The sequence below is a fragment of the Triturus cristatus genome, chromosome 10, assembly GCF_964204655.1.
Source record: "Triturus cristatus chromosome 10, aTriCri1.1, whole genome shotgun sequence".
Classification (NCBI taxonomy): Eukaryota; Metazoa; Chordata; class Amphibia; order Caudata; family Salamandridae; genus Triturus; species Triturus cristatus.
The window spans coordinates 415,047,538-415,068,401 of NC_140593.1; the positions used below are offsets into that span (position 1 = coordinate 415,047,538).

General features: G+C 42.9%; 1 protein-coding gene across 6 annotated transcripts in view; it reads left to right on the forward strand.

Annotated features, from left to right (window-relative positions):
* The window catches only part of ACBD5 (acyl-CoA binding domain containing 5), a 319,177-nt gene that overhangs the window by 283,677 nt on the left and 14,636 nt on the right, over positions 1 to 20,864 (forward strand). For 5 of the 6 annotated variants that reach the window (XM_085631746.1, XM_085631748.1, XM_085631747.1 and 2 more), the window contains one exon: positions 16,063 to 16,172. In XM_085631746.1, the coding sequence (XP_085487872.1) occupies positions 16,063 to 16,172 (110 nt within the window). Of the gene's footprint in view, positions 1 to 16,062; positions 16,177 to 20,864 lie in introns of those variants that run through there. The other variant, XM_085631752.1, reaches the window with a different exon arrangement.

Consider the following 20,864-nt stretch of genomic DNA (forward strand, 5'->3'; position numbering starts at 1 on the left):
TGTACATTCCATACCAAGTACATTCTAAATACATGACCACATTAAAACCTCAGTCAAAGCAGTTTATATGTGCAAGGGGGAGTCAGACCATCCGCATTTGAAGATATCCTTGATCCCCATAAAAGTGATAAGGACAGAGGAGTGCAAGGTCATCCCCTGGGATCCGAAAGATAAGTTGCTGATCCTCACTGTTACCCAGCCAACCCATCATTCTTTTGAAGAAAATATGGAAACAGTTGACTCTGTAGAAACCCTATAAAATGCGGTAAAACCATGATAAAGGGACAGATCAAATCACAGGTATCTGGGAAGAAAAGAAAGAAACTTGAGGATGCCCTTAAGCTCGAGAGAGAAATCCTAAAACTCAAGCAAAAGGTGGAACAAAAGTCTCCTGACAGTTTGTACACTTAAGGTCAAGAGAGAAACATAGGGCAATCCGGGAGGACGATGCAAAAAATGTGTATATTACACATAGAGGTGGAAAAGTTAACACATTAGAAGGACAAGCAGAGCCGCAGACCTGAGCCAATGGTCTGGCTGGCTCTTAGAGCCCATGCACGAGCCAAACCCTCAAATGTTTGCCATGTATATCATACAACAAACATCAAGTAAAATGTGAAAAAGTCTCTTCATAGTATATTTCTTGAACATGTGGAAGTTTTGATATTAATGGTTCTCATCATAACACTGCACTGAGAATTACTTATTAAAATTGATATGTTATTAAACCTGAACTTGTAACCATTCCTGTCCCTGTCCTGGGAATAGTGAAATTAGTGAATTAAGAGGCAAACATATGCCATGTGAACCTTCTATGCGGCTCAGATTCTTATATACAGGGCAATGTTATAGTTTGTTCAATCAAACACAATAGGTTTTTGTACTGTTGGCATTCTAAACTTGCATAGTTGAAGGTGCTTTCAAGTTATGAAGCTTCACTAGATGATTTTTTTAGGTATCTTCCTAGTACACATTTGGACAGAAGACCTTCAGGCATGTATAATGGAGGAAGAAATACAGGAGGATATATTGCAATGAAAGAGCAGCAAAAAGCGCAGCTCAGATTGGCTTCTGGTTGAGTTCTCAAGCAATCAAAAGTAGTTTATACAAGGTATTACCCCTTAAAACAAGCATATAAATAGTTGAATTCATTGCCTATTTCCAAAAATAACTAAAACAACAAAATATAAAATGCTTTTAAGATCTTTATCCTAAAATCCAAAATATATATAATTTTAAATTGGATTTACTTTATAAAGCACCAGTGGTCACTGTTGGGATCAATGGGATGCTGTCTAGATCATTTCAGTTAAAGAAATGAACTTGTGTTCTCATCAATCCTGTTTTCTCTGCAGGATGCTAGGGAATTTCTTGATAAGCGGCTCAGATGGATGGAAGAATGGGAGGACCTTGTATCTTTGTACGCAGATGACTTGGTTTTATACTTCACACCGGTATCATATAAACAGGAATATAGTAAGTGAACAGAATAGTTTCAAAACTCATTAAACAGGTCAGACTCCTTGGAACTGACTGAAATCTCAACACACAGTAATGGTTGGAAAAGTAGAGAACATTTTATACTATAATCATATAAACACACACATCCAGCCAGATGGCCAGACAAAACCAGTAGCACCCCAATTTATCAAAGGTAAAGTACAATGTGTCCCCAGTGTTAAAGCAACAAAACCTATAGAATTTGATAAATAAATTATACAAAGCGTTTAGACTCCTGGAAGGATAGAGGGGTCTTATCTGGACTAATATAGATACAAGGACATCCTAAATGGGATAGAAGAAAGAACCAGTGTGTGGGGGGGGGGGGGGGCATATAGTGGTGCAGTGCAGTAATAACTCTTATGGACCAAAATTAACCAAGGTACCAGATAGCAAGGGTAATCAAGAAGACATGCAAAACAGTGTGCGTGCTCAACACGGCAATTCAAAAATCAAATATGTACCTTACTCTTTAGCAATGTTGAAAGAGACTACAATCCCCTTAGGCAAAAAAGGAGGGGGAAAGGATAACAAGGAAAATTGACAAAATAGATTACAGGACCACTTACCAAGAGTAAGCCTGGGGGGGGACGATAGACCAACGAGGGCAGAGTTTTCCGACTGGTTCGTGATGGCAAGGTTGCAAAGGACCTTCCCTACGAGGTACTGTGTGGCATGTACAACTGAGAAAATACCCACGGGTGTGTCCGTGTTACACCCGCCCATAACAACGGGGCAGAAGGGTTGGTCCTCATATGTAAGAGCAGGCCCAAATTGGTGCAGCTCGGAATTAGAGCAGAAGCAATTTCCTGACGGCTGAGCAGAGATCATTCAAGAAGATGTATAAGTGCTAAATAAATCCTCCATGAGTGGCCGGTGTCGGCCTACTCTGTCTAGGCTTCGCACATGCGCACTTACACAACAAGAGGGAGGATGAAAGCGAGGCTTGAAATGAGCCGTGTTCCAAGCTTCAAAGAGGGAATACTGTGGCCGTGTGAAACTGTTTTTAATTGGCAACAGAATCTTTCCTTCGTTTCTGCTACAAATTTGTTCACCTTTTCTTTTTTTTTTTAAATGATTTTTATTAGCAATTTTCACAAAATTATACATAAACCCCCCACCCCTCCCTTTGGACCAAGATATTACTTCACATCGTACCCATCCAAAAGAGAGAAAAACAATTCGGTAAATCTGTTGGATAATACAGCATGTATTGCCAAAATCTGTCTGATTACAGTGAATATTCTCCCAAATAGGATCATATTATGGACCAAGCATTTTTGGTGTGATCTAGTTGCCATTGCAAAAGCGGACCCCAGATCTGCATCCCTCTTCTCTTTTTTCTCTTCTCTTTAGTTTTATATATAGCTACTTCCAGAGTACAGATTGCTAATAGTCTAGTTCTCCATTGTGTAGAAGCCGGTGGAGTTGCATCCAGCCACGCTGAAGCTATACAGAGTCGGAGGACAGCCATAGCTATAAAAATAAGGCCCTGCATATGATTAGGTCTTTGATTATTAGATACTCCTAGCACAATTTCCTCCCGAGTAATAGATATGTTAACTTGGAGAATTTCTGAAAGGAAGTCAGAGATTTCTTTTATCAAACCTGACAGTTTCTCGCAAGAAGCAAACATGTGAATCATGTCTGCAGCGCCCATCGAGCAACGTGGACATGTTGTTCCCTTTCCTACTGTCCATTTTGCAATCTTATATGGTGTATAGTAAAGGGAGAAAAAAGTTATATTAAATTGTGCCTGGAGATTTATAGACATTAAGCATACTTGTGATAATTCGTACGCTTGCAAAGGAATATTCGGTTGGATTGCAAGAGAGGTCTGCCACTCCATTCGATGTTTTCCCATGTCATCAGGGAGCTTATCCCTAAAAAGTTCATAGATGACCCCAATCTTTGGGGTATTTGGTCTAGATATAGTATCTAGTACGATATTGTTTTGGAATTTGTCACGTCCCCCTGTTTTTTTTTTTTGCAGAAAATCCCTGATCTGTAGATATTTGAAAAACTCTCTATGATTGATGGAATATTCAGTCTGGAGGTCGGAAAAAGTTTTTAGGCCACTAGAGTTATAAAAACAGCCTAATTGCTGAATGCCATTCTCGATCTATCTCGACATACAAGTGTCGTGGAATAATGCGGGTAGCTCATAATTAAGCTTAATTGGGGTGTAACATGAAAAACGGCCCAGTCCTAGCAGTTTTCTTACATTAATCCAAACTTTATATATACTGGAGATGGTCTTAAGTTTTATTTTCTTAAAATAGTTGTCGTTCATGTGTCGCCAGAGACATCCCTCGCAGCCTGCCCCTAGGATCAATTCTTGTGGAGTGATCCTATCGGAATTGTGACCCTCTTCTATTGATAAAAGCACGATACTATATCTGATTACCGTAGCCCAATAGTATAGCTTAAAATTTGGCATTCCGAGTCCGCCTCTTTCTTTGGGCAGCATAAGCCATTTAAGTGCTCGGCGAGGTCTCTTATAACCCCAAATAAATCTGGAGAAGGTATTCTCTGTTTTTGAACTGTTGGGGAGTGAACTACATGCATATTGTGCGAAAGAGATACAGGAATCTAGGTAAAAATATCATTTTGATAACGTTGCATCTCCCGCCAATAGTAAGGTGTAGGTTGTCAAGTCGGGATAGTTCTTTCTTAGTTTGTTTAACCAGTGGGTCTAAATTTAAGCTAACTATACTATCTATGTTTGCAGTTATATCAACTCCTAGGTAGACAGCATGTTCCGTTACTCTATAGTCATCCATCTTGAGCTTGTCATTAATAACTATCTGTGTTTTAGTTGAGTTCAGCTTATATCCGGAGATCTTACCAAAGCTATTTGCTTCCTCTTCTATCGCTGACATTGCTTGGATAGGGTTACAGGTGACTGGCTATATCATCGGCATACGCTAGGATTTTTGTATCAATATTAAATGCCTTTATCGAAGTCACTAACGGATGATTTTCTAATTTCCGTATGAATGCATCTATATAGACTGCAAATAGCAGGGGCGAGAATGGGCACCCCTGTCTCGTTCCCCTAGTGATCTTGAATCTCTCTGAGAGTGTCCCATTGATCATAACGCTGGCTCCTGGGTCAACATATAGTCCTTGCATGGCTTTGATAAATTGTGATGTAAGTCCACACCTACCCATAGTTTCCCAAAGGAACCTCCAGGAGACCCTATCGAAGGCTTTTTCTGCATCCAGCAGTATTAGAGCCATAGGGTCTCCTGTTTTTTCTGCGAAATCAAAAAGTGATATCACCCGTTGGACATGGTCCGATGTTGATCTCCCTGGGATAAACCCGTGTTGACGAGGAGACACTATATTATGGATAATAGGGGCTAATCGGGCAGCCAGTACTTTTGAATACATTTTCGAATCCCCGTTTATTAGTGTAATCGGTCTATAAGAACCCATTTCCATGGGGTCTTTATTTTTTTTTAAAAAGACCATGATTTTTGCTGTAGACCATGAGGGAGGTGGTTTACCGCCACTAACAATGGAGCTAAATAATTCAAGCATAATTATTTTGAGCTGTATTGCAAATTTTTCATAAAATTCTGAAGGGATTCCATCTATCCCAGCAGCTTTTCCATTAGCTAATGATTTCATTGCCATCTGTATTTCCTCCCACGTAGGGGTACTATTTATATTAGCCTGTTCCTCCTCGTTAAGGCAGAATCCCTCATATTGCTCCAAGTATTCATCCATGTTCTCCAGTTCTCTATTAGGCTCTTTATATAGATCTTCGTAGAATCTCTTAAACGCCTTTCAAATCTCTGAGGCTTCCGATCTCACTCCTCCATCTAAGTCTTTAATGCTCTTTATTGTACTTAATGTCTGTTCTTCTCTTGTGCGAACAGCTAGGTGGTGTCCAACTTCTTCGCTGAGTTCATAAGTTTTTTTTTATAGATCGAAGCTTTACTAATAGCTTTCTCAATAAACACTTCCAATATCCGATTTCTTGCCACAGCCACCCGTTCTAATTCATCAGTTACCTGACCACTTAGTATTGCTTTGACTAAATCCGCCTCTGTCATACTCCGGTTCTGTTGTAGTCTATCGAGTTGAGCCTTTCCTTCTCGGTTGGACCTAACAGAGAACTGGAGAGTTTCTCCTCTGATTCCAGCTTTCAATGCGTCCCAAACTATCTCTATCGGAGCACTACCGATATTAACTTCCAAGAAAGCCGAGATCCAATCCCTCATATGGTTATTATAGCCCTCGTTCTTTAAAAAGGCCCTTTCAAACGTCCAACTCCTCCGTGTGGAGTTGCTTCTATTGCATTCTAAATTAAGTGCTAACCGGTTGTGGTCCGAAAGTATCCTAGGTAATTTATTGATTGTGCACCTATTCTGCAGGGAATTGGAGATGAGGAAATAGTCAAGGCGTGCATGGCGTGAGTGGGGGAAGGAATAAAAGGTAAATCCATGGTTGCCTGGGTGTTTCATATGCCAAGTATCAATCAGCCCGTGCAGTGCACACAGCTCCTTAAATGCCCTGAAGACCCTAGGTTTTCTCCCTTGATAGATAAATGTCGGATCTGTCGACCATTGCCCCGGAAGATTTAAATTAAAATCGCCACAAATAATTACGGGTAATGGCCAATGTACCAACTCATTAGTAATATAGTTCAAGGCTTCAGGGTCATCTCCTACATTGCCGTATACAGTACAGATAGTCATCCTATTTTCCCCATTATTGTATAGACAATCCGCAATGGCCCACCTACCAAATTTGTCGGAAGTTGTCTTTGTAAATTGAAGATCTCCCCCTTTAGCTAATATTGCAACCCCTTTAGTTCTAGTAGGTTGTGTAGAAGCGATTATCAGTTTATACCCTAGCGTTTTTAACATATATAGTTGTCCACCTTCAATGTGGGTTTCTTGTAAGCATATAATATTTGGTTCCATTGTTTGTATGCCGATAGCAACTTTTTGTCTTTTGTTTTGATCATTTAGGCCGCATATATTCAATGAAATCATTCTTATCTTATTCATTAAGGATATATTTCCGTATTCCTATAGTTATGCCCTCTTGTTTACCATATAACTTGGTTTCTATTTTTCCCCCTGATTGTGGATCATTACATTCTACTCTTGATTCAGCCTTGGTCCGCAAACCCCCCCTCCCCAAGGCGCCTCGTACCCCATGGTCCCCACCCTCCTCCCCCCCTTACCACCCAATGAGGCGTCCTGGGTCAGCAAGTACCCAAGTGTGTGCGTCAGCTAGATCAGCGCGTTTCTGCACCCTCTGTGTACCGGCCTGGTGAGGCTGGTATAAGCGTTATAGTCAAGTTTCCAGGTTTTACTCGTGGTTTCCTTTGTTGATAAAAGTTTTAAACTTTTTTGTCCTTATATCATTTTCCTGTCTTAGTTATTTCTTTTAAGTAGGCCTCTGCTTGGATTTCGCTTGTGAAGCTTCTCGTTGTGCCATTATATATTATTTTCAGCCGTGCCGGATTTTGGAGAAAAACAGTTGCCCCGGTTTGTTCAAAAGGGGTGATTAATTGTCGCAGCCTCCATCTTCGCTCAACAGTCGCGTGAGCATAGTCTGGTCTAGTAAAGAATGAGAAGCTCTTGTATTCTCTTTTTTTTGTGGGTCTTGCCAGATCATAGATAGCTTCTCGTAAAAGAAAATTTCCGAAGTAAACCAGCATAGCCCTTGGATATTGAGGCGGCTTGTGCAAATGTTTAGGGAGCGTCAAAGGAAATCGATGGGCACGTTGAATTTCTTTTTCTATTTCCCAAGTTTGTAGTTCCGGGAAGGCAGTCTTCAGAAGATTTATCATGAAGCCCCTTGTATCGTTGTCCTCCTTGCCTTCAGGAATTCCGAGGAAGCGCAAGTTATTTCTTCTGGATTGATTTTCTTGTTTTTGAAGCTGAGCAACATCGGACTCAAGGTTTTCAGTACGTGCTTCTATTGTAGCCATTCTCTCAGAGATTTCAGTGCAAGTTTTGTCTACTTTTTGAATTGCTCCCTGTAGCTTTTGGATAGCAGAATGGTTCCTCTGACTATCCATTTTTGTATCCTGATGGAGACTCTTAATGGAGCTTAGCACTGCGGCTAGTGAGGATTCTGCCGATGAGCTTGCATCAATTCTATAATCAGTTTGCTCTTGATTTTTGTAAAGTTGTTTATGTTCTGATCTCCTCTTTGTTTTAATATTGGGGCTTTTTCGCGCAAGTTTGATTCTTGTGCCCGGTTGTTCCGAGTTGCTCACCAGATCTTCGTTTATAACTTGCCCCTGTTTTTTGAATTTCGTCCTCCTTTTTTCAAGTCTTTGGCTTTTGTTCGAACCTTGCCCAGAGGTAGTTAGTTTATCCGATTCTAGAAAGCCGGAACCATCAGAGCTACCAGAATCCGAAATTTGGTCTTCACTTGTATCGGTTATCTTGCAGGGATCGGTAGAGATAGACAAGCCTGTTTCATACGGGTCAGAGTCCGACTCATCGGAGAGTGTGTCGTTTTCAAGTGGAGTAGGTTTTTCCCTGCCTGGTGCAGGTAAGCGGATTGAGAGGGGTTGGGGGGTGTCAACCACATTCTGCGTTATTCGTGTTCTGGCTGCTTTAGCCCCTGAATTTCTCCGGGATAATTCATATAGCTGATCGTGGAGCTGGGTACCAGAGTCCATAACCTGCATAGACTTTTCATTTATAATGGATCGTGTTAGAAGGAATCTAGAGTCATCATCGTAATTACTACTCTTAGCGGTGGGTTGTTTCTCATCGCTTTCCTGCGTGGCAAATTGTTTATCCGTTTTCAATAATACACTCCCTGCTTCTCTGGTCAGTGGGCTAAATATATTGAAAATCCTAGGCTGAGAAAGATCCTGCGGTCCGGTAGTTTTTATCGCAGCTTTTAAATTTTTAATTGTTTGCAGTCTTTTTACTTTTTTTGCCATTAATTCTAGGTTCTTGTTACTGTCATTATTGTCGTTGTTTCCCAAATCTTTTCCTCTGTCTTTCTCTCTCTCTTTCTCCTTTTCGTTTCTACCCCCGCTCCCAATCTTGCTTTTTTTTCACCTCCTCCCTTTCTTTCTCCTGCTCCATCTCCTTGTCTTTCTCTTTGCCTTTATTCTGCTTCTTATCCATGTTTTTGTTTTTATTCTTGTCTTTTTTTAATGTTCTTTCTTTACCCTCAAGTTTTTCTTCTTCATTCTCCTTGGCTCTGGAGCCTCTAGTTTCGGGTCGTCTCTGCACTTCAACGTTTTTCGGTGGGTCTTGTGCGTTCATTGTACTTTGAATGCTTTCCAGCCTTTCTGGAATCTCGGAAACTTCTGGACATCTAAGATTCTGTTCTCCATGTTCGTCATCTATAATTGGTCTTCCCCCACCACTTGCAGCTTCAGTTCCGCTTTCGGTTCCATTACGTAGGGGTTGTTGTTGTAGTAATATAGCTTCTGTGGTCAGAGCACCTTCTAGTCCACTTACAATTTCCTCGCCCCGGGCTGCCATATCTGTAATCAAAAATGATACTGCAATGAGTGCCTGTAATGCCTGAAGTGCCTGTAGTGCCTGTAATACTTGAAGAAATACTTGAGGAAATACTAGATTCGGCTGTGTCGAATTCTTGGAGTTGATGGATTCGGAGTTGTTGCGTCAGTTGCTGTTGTTGTAGCTGTAACTGATTGTGTTTCGCCCTTTGTATAGCCTGTTCTAAAGGGATTATAATAGTATATAGATTCCAACAGTTACTTGAGAAGTATGCTAGGTATGAATATGTGATAGAGATCTGCACTTGTGTCATAATATCACTATTCGTGTGATAATATTGCTTATTTTGTGGTTTGTATGAATATGTTTACGTTCAGCACTGTTCGGCGCTGTTTTCCAGCACTGCATGTAGCTCCACTCTCCTATTTCTCTCTCAGGGACCACAAGATTTTAGGTCTAGCCCTATCTCCTGTTTTTCCCTGTTTATCTCACCCCCCCCCCCCCGCCAGCTCTCTCAATTCCAAACTCAGCTGTAGCCGTCCGTTCCTGCTTCAAGCTCCGATCTGTACACGCTATTCTGTTGCCCTAGTAACAGCGTGAGAGCGACGTGAGTCAGCAGCGTGTACTAAGAAGGCGTGCTTCTGCGTTAGCAGATGACACGAAGAAAGGCTTTAGCCTTAGCTGGACAGGAGCTGCGGAGTTGATGCTGTGCCGGAGGGGGAATTTTGATGAGCTGATGAGCTGACGCGCTGGATCAGTAGAGCAGGAAAAGGTATAAGAGAGCTAGATCTTGATCAAGACTTGAATATACTTTCGCAATCTTTCAGTAGTTTCTTAGTGTTTTATGTTTATGTGGCTATGCGAGCGTGTGTACGTATAAATGCTCATTAACAACACTCAGTGTATAGCTCTCTTAGAAGTCTCGCAGAAAGTCTCACAACAGTCTTATAAAATCACAGCAGAATCGGTGCCGCCATGGAGTAGATGTCAGTGTCAGTGTAAAGTCTCAAAATCTCGTCAATGCAACTTACGCTTCCGAAACTGTCAGCGCCAGATCCGGGGGTCTTCGCTGTTAGATTCCTCACCCCTCTAGACGCTCGCCTCGATAGCAGTCCGTCGGATGTGGATGTGTTTCTATCCACAGCTCCACTTACTACTCCATCACTGCGGCTCCACGGTTTTTCCACAGCTTCCACAGCTTCTCCACGGGCACCACAGGCTCCACAGCTGACTTGGGCTAGATGCTCCCACTGATTAATCTTAGCCAGCTAGAACCCAATCTCAATCTCTGGCTTTCTACCAACTCCACCACGTCTTGTCCCTGATTTCTTCAACGCATCGTAGTAGCATCATAGCATCGTTGCAGCGTATCCCACCGGAGTATCAGAGCATCGGAAGCTCTTTACCCGGGGCAGACTCCTTTCTGCTCTGTTCTCTCGTACTGGAGTAGGACTGTAGTAGTCCAAGCGCTGATTGCTACCACAGGGAATATCGATCATGGATCACAGTCTCCTGTTTCTTCTGTTTCTCCTGCTTCTTCTATTGTCTTTCATCTCTCAACTCCAAGCCTGGACTGGAAATCTGCTCACCAGGCAGAGCTCGCAGAGAGATGCATGCCCGACTGCTCACGCTGACGCCATCTTGCCTCTTGTTCACCTTTTCTTGATCCATTTCTATCGAGAGTTGAACATTTATTCCATCTCCTCTGATTGTTTGCTTGTCAGTGTCTGCATATTTTATCAAGATTTATACCAATCACAGTGATGTTTCTGTATTGCTTTGTGTCTATTCTCTGAGCATGTCTGGGTGCGGATTTTCAAAACTAGGTGCCATTAAGGATTCGTAACTCTCTTGGAGTTATCCCCACTTCCACATATCTTTGTAGGGATTTACTCCCCATCACTTTGTTAGGTCATTACACAATCGTTTTTTCAACCTCCTTAATTTGGCCATTAAGTCTCCTCCTTAGCTCACAGTTTTAACAGTGTTTCCATATCATTGCCCAGTAGTTTGTGTCTTCATCAAATACTTCTCTAGCATGACATTTTACAGAAATACATAACAACAAAAAGTTAAAATATGTTGTCATTGATGCTGTACCTAGAACTGTACAAGGGGGTAACTGCGAAAAAGAATTGAGAAAGTTGGAATCTACTTGCCTTATCAAATTAGATAGCAGTGGCGGCTGGTGACATTTGAAAGTGATGAGGCGTATAATTATTGCTGTACTGCACTGCCACGACCGAGTGTAGCAAATCACCTCGAACAACCTACGGGGGGGGGGGGGGGGGGAGGTTCTCCTCTAGGGAAAATTTTGAAAAAAGAGTGGATAAATCGTGCATTTTCAAGCAAATTGGAGGAAGGTTAAAGCTTTACGATTGAAATATTTATCATTTAAGAAATTGCCAATATTTAAGAGCTATAGAGGAGAATCTTTGCATATGCTGATGTTATCATTTGCCCATATTAACTTTTGAATACACTGATACACTTGTAATGGTTTTAGCTAGTGAAACGTACAAACAAAACAGGCATCACGCAGAGAGAATGTTGTGGTAAAACAGATATCAGATAATTAACTTAATTTATAGTGCAGAGATCAAACAGATCTTTGTATTGGTATTTTGAAAATTAGTTTAAGTCGACCATCCAATTCATAAATCACTTAAACTAAGGAGTGAGTGGTGTGTGTGGGTGCATGTGCTTATACATATATAGTAAAGGATGCACGGCCACGAGGCATTTATGTCTACAGTTCACTCCTGATTTCCTTTCTCGATTTTACCTTTTGTGAACTATCACTAGAGAAATCGCTGATGATTTCATATATGACATCATCAGGGGAAATATTTTAAACAATGAAATGCACAACACGATAAACAGAACACTGTGCACTCACCCAGCACTGCATAGATATGCCACATATTTGGGTAGCATGTTAACAACACATGCGTGCCAATTAGAATCTGAGTTGCATATGCACACCACCAAACAGCACACATTAGACAGACCATCACAAACATGCCCAAAACAGCACAACTATGCCACCTGGGTGGGCATCTCCATGTTCACAACTGCACGCCCACCATGATATGCCACTTAACCTCGGACAATATCAGTCATTAGGAGAGATTGGTTCTTGATTCCACCTCATGCTTCTTCCCCCTCCCCCGAACTTTCTGCCTCTTGCCACTTTTCATTCCTGCTTGCTCCATTTTGTTTGCTATATGTCGGTGTTTTTTATACCTTGTAGAGATTAAAACACAGAAAAATGTGATTCCGCAGTAGGCCCTAAGAGATCCCCTGTTTGACATTGCCAGGGTTTGATATATTTGTTCAGTACTACATTTACGGAAATGCCTGCTAAGAAAAAGTTCTTTTGCACTGTCTGCGCGGTGGCAGCAGAATTGCTGCTCTGCACCAGGACAAATCCCTTTCATTATATGACAAAAAAAATACATCTAGTATTTGCTCTAGAGCGAGTGAAAAGTAAAGTTCTGACTCAACCGCAAATGTCATAAAAAATGCAACAAAGCGCGCCATTGTGTTCACTGCTGCGAATTTCACATTTACTAATTACACAGCCTCTTCCAAGCATACCGTCCTTCACAGGTTCATAAAATAAGAGGGCCGAGCTATGAAAGATAACAGATACTGGAGGAATTCGGGAAACAGTGGGGTTCTGCCAATTGTCTTTGAAATATTATGATATGTAAATTATGCAAAGTGTTGTATCTCCATAAGGACAATTCAAGTTGTAATTGTTCTGTGGCAGTCGGTGTCTTTTTTCATTTAAATTGCCTGTGTGCTGTATAGATGCCACACAGTAAATATGCCCTTCAGCGTCTGTAACTTGCCACTGAGACAGACAATCATGTTTGTGATTTTCCATGCAGAGCGATAGTTCTCACTTTCAGGTGATCATGGGATTTAAAATGGGTGTTGACACTGCTCACTTCAATTAGCTTAATAGATAAGGGCTATTTGAAAAGTATTGGATTTCACCTCAGGCGGAAGTGCTGGCTGGACCACCTGAGATTTAAACATCATTTGCCACATAAATAACGGTAATAACCAAATTTCCTTGCGCTTTCCGAGCTGTGCCCCAGCTTCTCTACGGCGCTAAATCTATCTACTGCACGGGGAGAGTGAGAACAAATACTCTTATCGTGAGCTCTCCCCTCACCTCCCTTGAACCTAAGCCTGTGGGGATTAATTGTGATGAACTCCCACTACCCCACCTCCGAGCCGCAGGGCCTGAAAGCACATCCTACAGTGTGTCTGCAGCAGCCCCCTTCACTGATTCTGGCTACTCCACATAATACCTGGAGCGGCGCGGGAGATAGTCTATACAAAGAGATCATGGAGCACAAAGCAGGACAGGCATCTTTGTTTTGAGGAAACATGCTCACGGGAGGGAGAGGGGAGGTGCGGGGGGAGAATAAAAGTAAAGTTACCTACCTTACCGCCGGTATTGCGCAGCTCCCGCATTTTCTGAATCCTGGAGGAAGTTGGAACACAGGAAGCAGCCAGCAGGCACCCTACCTCCCCTACCCTAAACCAATCACAACGCTGCAATGGCAGCGTTGTGATTAGTGAGGCGCAGGGGGAAGAGCCCCAGCTGGGCCATTTTCTGCTGCATTGAGAAAAAGGGAAAGTGGGCGGTCGTGCTCGAGGGCAGGGGGGGAGTGGCTTACCTCCTGTTGTGGGTACTGACTGTTTGGTCGGCTCCAGGGGCCGACCAAACAGTCAGTACCCACAAAAGTGGGTAAGCCACTCCCCCCCCCCCCCCCCCCTGCCCTCGAGCACGACCGCCCACCCTCCCGCCCCCAACCAGCCACTTCTGCTTTCTCTCATTGCGAGAAGCAGAAACATAAAATGGTCTTTTTTACCATTTTATGTTTCTGCCTTCTCGCACTGCGAGAAAGCAGTGGGGCGACGCCCAAACGCCCCTATGGAGGGGCCGCCACTGTTAGATAGTAAAAGTCCCGTCGGGCTCAACATGGAGGAAGATCTCTCAAGAACTGTTGGGGAGCCTAAACCAAATTATAAGGTAGCGGTGCATATTACAAGAAAAACAGGCCAGTCCGTGCACAAATTTATATTAGAGAGTGTATGCCACTTGAGTGAGATTGCCTGGCATGATGTGAGAAAATAAGCACAAATGTAGTGGGAGTATTTTAACATGTCGGCATTTTAAATTTGTTTAACAAAATAGCAGAATCCCTATTTGAACAAGAGCGAATTGGGGCTAAAACGCATTATGGTGGCATTACAATAAATATGCATTTAAAAAGATTCTGGAGTGCTGGCATTTGGCTTTATTATGTAGTTACTAGATTCTTGTGTTATATATTATATATATATGCAATATCTCATATATATTCTATTCTAGAATAAAGATGGAAATTATTGTCAGGTCAAGTAATGCACAATGGCAATCCAATAACTTTTATCATATGATTTGGCAATGCCCTCCAATTACACGGGGGTACCTCCTGCATGGGGACTCTATATAGTATGCCTACGGGTGGATGCCGGGAGGTGGGCTTCTAAGGATTATCCTGCAAGATTGCTGGGGGGGCAACGCTTTACCCCATATACTGCGGACTCATAAATGGGATGTATATGTGATGGGAGTTGTATATTGACATGCCCAGGCAAGGGATAGTTGTTGATTGTACTGCTTTTTGAGTGTTTAAATGCAAATAAAAATATTTACCAAAAAAAAAAAAATATGATAAGGCAATGCCCTAAATTACAGAATATTTGAAAAAGGAAATATAAAACATGGACTAAATGAGGACCTACAAATTCGACTGCCATCCAAAAACAGTACACCCGTATGTTGACTGAAAGAAATTTGTATGAAAGCAGAGGTTGTCTAAAGACATTTGAAAAAATTTAGAACTGGAGAGCGGCACATGATATGGAATAGACAGTGTAAGTGAACATTAGCACTGCTGACATATGAGAATATGTCCAAGGATATCCCTTAAAATGTGGTTATAGTTGAATATTTGGTTCTCATCTTTTGTAGACCCTGTGAAGTATAAACATGTATTGTTATGTATCTGAAACTAGAACCCACACAAATATTGGATAGTCCCGTGTCTTCTCCTCTACCCCTTTCCCATGTGTGCCTTTAAGGGGCGACTCCCTATCCTATGAACCCGTATTGCCTGTAAATGAGGAACGGTGTTTGTGAGAAACAAGATGACACAGCCTGTGGCTACCCCATGCTGTAAGGTGACTTTATGTTGGGAGTGGCTGCTTAAGTATCCTCCCTTTCTGTCTGAGGTAATCGTTAGCTGTGCACATCCTTTTGGGTTCTTTGCTATTGTGTTGCCGAAACTGTTGGCCTGTCTTTTCCCCTCTTCTTCTACATTGTGGCCCCTCCTCTCTTGGTGAGGTCCGTATGTTAGCATTTTGAATAGATGCCAGATGTATCTTAACACCTTACCTGTTTTTTCTGGGCCTGACTTCCCATTAGGGGCCTCTGGAACTGTGCTGGTTTACTCAGGTAAGAATGTTGTACCTGTGGACCGGCTTCCTATGCACCCCATAACTGCCGCCATCCCAAATGTGGGAGCCGGCGAGGCTGGTGGCTTTTTGGAGACTTTAAATAGAAATCCTCAACTTTATTGTGAGATGACGGTGTTGGTGCACAGCCTTGCATTGCCTCAGACTTTGTCAGTTCCCCCTGTAGACTAGATCCTATCCAAGTTGTAAGAGTTGAGTCCCTAAAACCATTGCCTTAGGTTATTCCATCTCCTGAAGATAAGGCTTTGAGCGCTCCATGTGCCTAAAACTGTTATTTGCCTCAATAGAGTGAGAGTGTGCAAAAACACCCCAAGTTAAATGCTTTGCTACCTTAACATTTCAGTCTTTTTTAGAGCTTGTTTGAATGTTGAGAAAATATTTTCATGAGATTGAACAATGGATGTAAGTTATATTTTGACTTGGGTGCTCATTTCATTAGTTTTGATGTCGAACTTCTTGCCTGAGTTATTAGTACACATTGAGTTCAGATAAAGCATTTGTGAGTTTGTGCATGAATGTTAACAAAAAACATTGCATAATATTTTTTTCTGTTGTGTAGAAACCATCTTGGTGGCCTTTTGAGATGTCACCGGGCACGTTAGCATTTGCTTTAACATGGCCATTCATTGCACAGTGGTTGGTGCATGTGTATCTTCAAAGAAGGAGAAGGTAAGGATATATTTTGCTTCTTGGCTACATCTCATATGTTGCCATGACTTATTCTAGACTTGTAGTGCAGCTACATGTTGATAGGCCATGAAGCATGTGTATTCCACCAATGTGTCTCATGCTTACTTCCTTCATGGACGTTTCTTCCTCGCAGGTACTTTTATTCAACAATCTGATTTTGCCCCTTTACATTATTTCTATTAATTGTTAATTGATATTGTTCTGATATTACTCTAGGTTTGAGGGCTTATGGCCTTTCTCTTTGCCACTTCATTCAGTTCATACTGAAGAGCCATGTCATTAAGGTGTGACATATTGCAGTTTATAACACCCTTGAGATCATGTAACCTGTGTCAGTAGCCTGCGCTTCTCACAAATTGACAGGTGCTCAATATGAAACTAGGCGCATCACCTTCCTTTTATAATGTTATGGAGGCTTGGTGTTTAAAGTAGGACCACGCTCAATAAGGTAAAATAGGGCACCCCTCAGCATTTCCATGGTCTTTGTGTATCTGTGTTGGGTGCTACTCACTAGTCTATCTAAGATAGCATGACTGTTCCGCTAAAGTGAATGCCTAGCTCCAGCATCACTAAGTGTTGTTTTGGATCATACTCCGTGGTCGAGCAGTGTAATGGCATGCTCCAGGTTACCAGATTTTCTTAGCAATGATACTGATACCCAAGGCCAGTACCAAGATGGTGCTCCCAACAATGGACAGAGGTCCTATCCATATTTTCATCTCTAACCAGAACTTGAGGGAATGATTGTTTTTTTTCTGTGGAAGCATAGCTACAAAGTACAATCTTATGTCTCGGGCATGGCCCCGTATAAGGTCCTACGAAAGCAGATGCCGTATGCAAGTGTATAATCTGGTTTACAGATTTATCGTACCTGGGTTGCAGGTTCTTGAAAAGGAGCCTCAGGGCAGACCTGTTCACATCCCTCAGTGTGTAATGCAACTGCGGATAGAACTTTCATCTGATTCCCTACATTAACATATATTAAGCACTCAGAGGCACCACCTGCAGGACTGGCTTTCCTTATTCCCTTGAATTTCCAGTGATGTCTTGGCCAGATCAAAACAATGAGGGACAGAAGCGTCTTATTTTTGTCTCGTGCCACTAGCCTTTATTCTACAAAGAAATCATACTGCATTGACAAATGTTCATCTCTGAAGGAAAAGTAAGTTACGTTGCCTCGATTTCACATCTTTAGGATCTCTACACAACTGTTGAAAGTCATGAGCTCCTTGGGGTCTCATCAATGAATGAGCATTAGTAAGTTTGTCTGGTAAAGGATGATGAGTATGCCAATATCTGATCTGAGTGAATATATTGTATTAGTACTAACCTCAACTCAATACAATAATATAACAGAGTATAAAATATCATGTGATCAGGTATACTTTTTAAATAAATAATTGTATTGTTTTACATCTTTTAACAAAGCAAGAATACCAATGGAAGTAACTGTGCACTTAGGACCTTTACCCTCAAACCCACATATTTTAACACATGTAGAAAGTCTGACAGTCTAATTAATTTTCACTCACTGGGCTCCTTACATATTTTCCAACAATTCTATATCCCTGCCTCATATCTATCCATTTGATGTATTTATCAAAGAAATTTCTAAATTACATTTATGCATAAAAAATACACTCAAGTTTTTGTCAAGCAATGCCAGCATTTCTTTTCTTTGTGCATGCCAATACTGATGGTTAAGACGTCTCTTCTAGGCAAAGGATCTAGTTAGCAAGTGATCCCCATGAATGCATGGTGGTCTGATATTCGGAAGAGGATGTTTGCACTAGAAGATCAGATTGTTTCTGAATAATTACTACCCAGTCAGTTAGATCTAAAGTTAATTTATTATCCCTCCTGGTATTTTTCATCTGACTCTTTTCTGCTGTAGCCCATCCAACATATCTCTTTGCCAGTGATTAGTTGTGCATCTTTGTACCAGAATAGCCCACAGGGCTGCGATTTATGCTTCATGTTCCCCTTTCTAGGTCTATTACAGATATACACTGTGTAGTAACTGACCATCCTATGTGGTATTTCCCCCACTTTTGGCCCTATCTGCTTTGCTGGATTTAGAACTCTGTGCACTTTACCCCTGCTAACCAGCAGTAACGTTTCTGGTTTCCCTTTTAAACGTGTCAACATTGGCTTAGTTGGCATTTTTAAGTTTCTTACAAGGACACAGGATGTAGTGCAAAAATACACATGGCATGAAAAGTTAAATGTCTTTTGTGTATTGCAGCACTGATTGTGCCATTTACTACAGTGTCAAAGAAAACATGGCTTTGGGCTACCCTGTGTAGTCAGACTGCAGCATTCTAAAACCTGCCACACTTCCCTATAGCACGGGGCATGAGGCAGGGGTGTCCGTTATCGCCTCTGCTTTTTGCCGCCTATATGGAACCCCTTGCCCAGAAGATCAGGCAAAATCCAGGGGTCTCAGGAATTAGGTTCGGGGGATATGTTCATACCATCAGCCTCTACGCGGCTGATGTGCTGCTATCTTTATCTAACCTGCGGGAGGCACTGCCGGCCTGCATGGCGGACCTGGACACCTTCGCACGGGTGGCGGGGTTCAAGGTGAATGCAGACAAGTCGTTAGCCCTTAGTCTCTCCCTGTCTCCACCCACCCGGGAGTACTTGCAGAGCTCACTCCCCTTCCAGTGGGTGGAGGATTCAGTTCCATACTTGGGGATTCAGCTGGCCCTTACGCTTCCGTGGGTGGTGGCCCTTAACTATGCAGCCTTGCATCGGACGATCCGCAAGGAGCTAGGGCAGCGAAAGTATTATCCTCTTTCGTGGCTGGGCAAGATTGCGGTGGTTAAGATGACCATACTGCCGCAGATTATATACCTATTCCGCACCATTCCTCTTCATCCGCCTACCGGATGGCTACAGCAGACACAATCAGAACTGGCCCAGTTTATTTGGAACGGGCGGAAGCCGCGAATGAAGAGGTTGTTGTCCACTCTCTCACCTGAAAACGGGGGGCTCGGGATTCCTGATCTTCAGCTCTACTTCCAGGCCACACAGCTACGCCACCTGGTGGAGTGGAGTCGCTGGGAGTCGGAGAAACATTGGCTGTTTCAAGACCAAGCGGTAGCAGCCCGGCCTCTACAGGAAATCCCCTTTCTGCGTAAACAGCATAGGCCTCCTAATCTCTATGCCTCCTACATCACCCGCGTCCCTTTAGAGATATGGGATCGCACTAACGTCTCTCATGACTTCACTACCTTTCCCTCTCCGCTTACTCCCCTGTTCGACAATCCGGAGTTCGCCCCCGGGATGGATTCGGTAGCCTATAGTGGGTGGAAGCCGGCTGGCTGCCGTTTCCTCTATCATATGTATGATGCCGATGGTGTACGCCCGTTTCAGCAATTCAGGCAGGAATACAGGTTGCCGGAAGCGGAACGGCTCCGGTATTTCCAGGTTCGGCACTGGGCGCTCGACGGGCGGGTTCGCCCATTTGCAGATCGGAGGCTTTCCCAGTATGAGCGATGGTTAGTAATGCGCACATCAGATAAACAGCTAATCTCCGATCTGTATAGAATGATGCAAGTTCGATTTGCGCACACTTACAACTCGGGTAAGACGCGATGGGAGAGGGAGTTAGGTAGGACTCTGACTCACAAGGAGTGGGAGGGAATATATTATAGGGCCCGACACACAAGGTACCACATGTGACTCACCGACACATTCACAAAGGTTGTGACCTATTCGTACTACACTCCGGAGCGCTTAAACGCTATGGACCGGACGAGGGACGCAAATTGTTGGAGGGGCTGTGGGCAGATAGGCACCTTGACCCATTTACTCTGGGAGTGTGAGTATGTCCAGCCATACTGGTCTCAGGTGCTCGAAGAGGTGGACAAGCACTTTAATACTGGGATACCGCGCTTCCCGGCGTACACACTGTTGGGCCTCCCAAATCCTCTGACCTCCCGCTTAAATCGCGTAGGGGGCAGCAGATAGCCATAGCGCTGGGCTCAGCGACACAGAACATACTTATTCATTGGCGCACTCCCAGCACTCCAACTTTCACGGGATGGTTATACCGGTTGTGGCATGTCCTAGGCATGGAAAAGCTCACGCTAACGCTGGCGGGCTCCAAATATGGGGAGCTGTGGAAACCCTTTTTGGCGCTGTTGTCCTCCGAATTTCGGGAGGTCACTTGTCCCCGCTATCTACGCTTGCTACGTTTATCCGAAGAGCAGAAGGAAGAGTAGGGCTCAAGACCTGCAGAGGCAGCTGGGGGGGAGAGACAGATGGACGTGGAATGTGGGGAGGGGGTGGGTAGGGAGTGAGGGGGGGGTTAGATCTTTTTTGTTCAACGGCACCTTACTGGAACTCCTTATGGCATTTCCGGGATGGGCAAAGTCTGGCTTGGATTTTAAGCATAGGGGTAAGGGGCCCGCCCACTCTTTTTGGACATGCAAGGTGTTAATAATTTCCTTTGTTGGTGTTTCTCTGTGTGTTTTGAAATGTCAATAAAAGATTTAAACCATAAAACCTGCCACACTGACTTGTTTAAATAACCCTTTTCAGCAGGTGGCAATGCTACCTTGAAATATTAATATTCCACCCCTAAGTACACCTTCTCCCCCTTATGGTAGGGTGCCTGCTATTTAAAAGTTAAATGTGCAGAATTTAAATAGGCATGTTCCTCTA